The sequence below is a fragment of the Hippocampus bargibanti genome, linkage group LG04, assembly GCF_051943395.1.
Source record: "Hippocampus bargibanti isolate YZ-2025 linkage group LG04, ASM5194339v1, whole genome shotgun sequence".
Lineage (NCBI taxonomy): Eukaryota > Metazoa > Chordata > Actinopteri > Syngnathiformes > Syngnathidae > Hippocampus > Hippocampus bargibanti.
Window position 1 is genome coordinate 6799753 of NC_142737.1, and position 1906 is coordinate 6801658.

A 1906-nucleotide genomic window follows, 5' to 3' on the forward strand; every position below is an offset into this window, starting at 1 on the left:
GCCGACCTTCAATGAATTATGTATTTTAAAACTTTTTTACATATATAATATGCACAACATTATAAGGTGCACCTTCAACGAATGACATTAAAACTTTTTCCCATAAGCAAGGTGCACTGGATTATAAAGTGCATGGTCAGCTTTGGAAAAATTTAAAGTTTTTTAGGTGTGGAAAATATGGTAATTACTTTCATCATAAGGGTGAATTGTGTTTTTTATTTTTTTTTGGTCCAACAGCAGATACTGATTTAAAAAAAAAATACGCGAAAAACATGGAGTTCCATTGTTCTATTGAAACATTGCCTGTTTTTTTTTAGCAGTTTATAATTATATGGCACAAAACAGAGTTGGAGAGCAAGGTAGTAAACAGTTAATCAAATTTACAATTATTTACTTTGACAACAAATGCGTATTGGTATTTTGGCCATTATGCAAAGACAGTGCAGTTGCGTATGATATAAATAAATACAATAAAAGACACGGTCATATTTGAGGGAATTTTATTTACAAAGACTGATTGAGTCCCACTGTTCCACACATGTAGAAGTCTGTTGACGAAATATGTTCCTGCTGATGGCCTGTGGAAAAAAAGGAAAAAAATGACATTTGTAAAGACACTTTTGAAGATAGAGGCTTTGCCAGGATAACTCACTGGAAGCAAACATTTAGCCATTTTACAAAACCAAATAAACAACATTTACCGTCAAGGACATTTCACTTCTTCAAGATCTGATGTCTGACCACAATGAAGGGGAATGCGAAGCCGCTGCCAAAGAACAGCACCATCATGCCCAGTAGACGCCACTTGTTTTCCACGGAAAATGGAAGGTTCTAGAAAGAAAACACAAGGGTTCATCAGTCATATATGAGCATGAAATGACAATTGCAAAATGAATACATTAAACCTCTCTTCAGCAAGCTATCTAGACCAATAAAAGCGGACGTTCTACTCTTGCTAAAAGAAACAATTAGCATTTATATTCTAATTCACAAAAAATGCAGCAACACGTCAATGAAATGGAAGGCAAAAGAAAGACAATAAAAATAACACGGAATTATCACGGACTCAACAAGACGTTCGTTGAACTTGGGATAGATACAAACGTCATTTACAGCTCAACCCTTGGGAGCAAGACCTCCCATTTGCTTTATTGACCACTCAACACTGATTAATACAAATGCATTAAATAACACTGACAAACATGATACTGTAATTGGAAAAAAACAGGGTCGATCAGCTTGTTTAGCCGCGAAGCTAATGCTAACTGCAAGAACAATCGTTTAGCGACTTCACATGTTTCCGACGTGACTTTAGTACTTTACGAAACGTGAGTTATCTACATTCTCTCTTTTGTTGTCTATTATTGTTTTACACGTGCATTTAACTCTACAATTGAGCAGTTTGTGGCATGACCTCCATGTTACCTTTGCTACAATGGTCCAACGCATAAGAGTAGGCCGCTATTTAAAATGACATTAAACCTTGACCTTCTGCTGGAAATCATTAATTTATTTTACCTTTCCTGGTCCTTCGGCATAATGTGAAGAACGAACAGCCGACGTCGTGAATCGCCTTACAGCTTGTCCTAACATTGTGGAGAGTTGATTTGCCTTCTGCGCTAACTGCGACCTTGTTGTTTCTGTGGAAGAGAGAGAGTGCGCATGTCTGGTGCAAAGGATGCCGGGAATTGTAGACGCTGTGGGAATTGTAGTTCGAGTACAAATAAACTCGCTTTATAATAATACATTTCATTTATAAGTGCCTTTCAAAAGTCTCATCGTCACTTTACAGTCACTACTTTAGGATGCACTGTTTCTGACTATCAATAAATAATAATAATAATACATTTCATTTTAAGCGCCTTTCAAAGCTCTCAAGGACATCAACTCACCAATTATCAACTAA

General features: G+C 36.4%; 1 protein-coding gene across 1 annotated transcript; it reads right to left on the reverse strand.

Annotated features, from left to right (window-relative positions):
* Positions 1-483: 483 nt before the first annotated feature.
* Positions 484-1678, reverse strand: cox7c (cytochrome c oxidase subunit 7C). Its single transcript, XM_088993777.1, has 3 exons — positions 1519-1678; positions 702-831; positions 484-578 (listed from the first exon to the last, which is right to left on the reverse strand). The coding sequence occupies exons 1-2, from the start codon at positions 1591-1593 to the stop codon at positions 715-717; spliced, it is 192 nt and encodes a 63-aa protein (XP_088849903.1). The 5' UTR covers positions 1594-1678; the 3' UTR covers positions 484-578; positions 702-714.
* Positions 1679-1906: the final 228 nt, after the last annotated feature.

Bases quoted from the DNA above. Each gene is read 5' to 3' on its own strand.
- cox7c (XM_088993777.1), bottom strand. From the start codon at position 1,593: ATGTTAGGACAAGCTGTAAGGCGATTCACGACGTCGGCTGTTCGTTCT. The intron at 832-1,518 runs GTAAAATAAATT...TTTTCTTTCTAG, and splicing joins ATGCCGAAGGACCAGGAAAG to AACCTTCCATTTTCCGTGGA.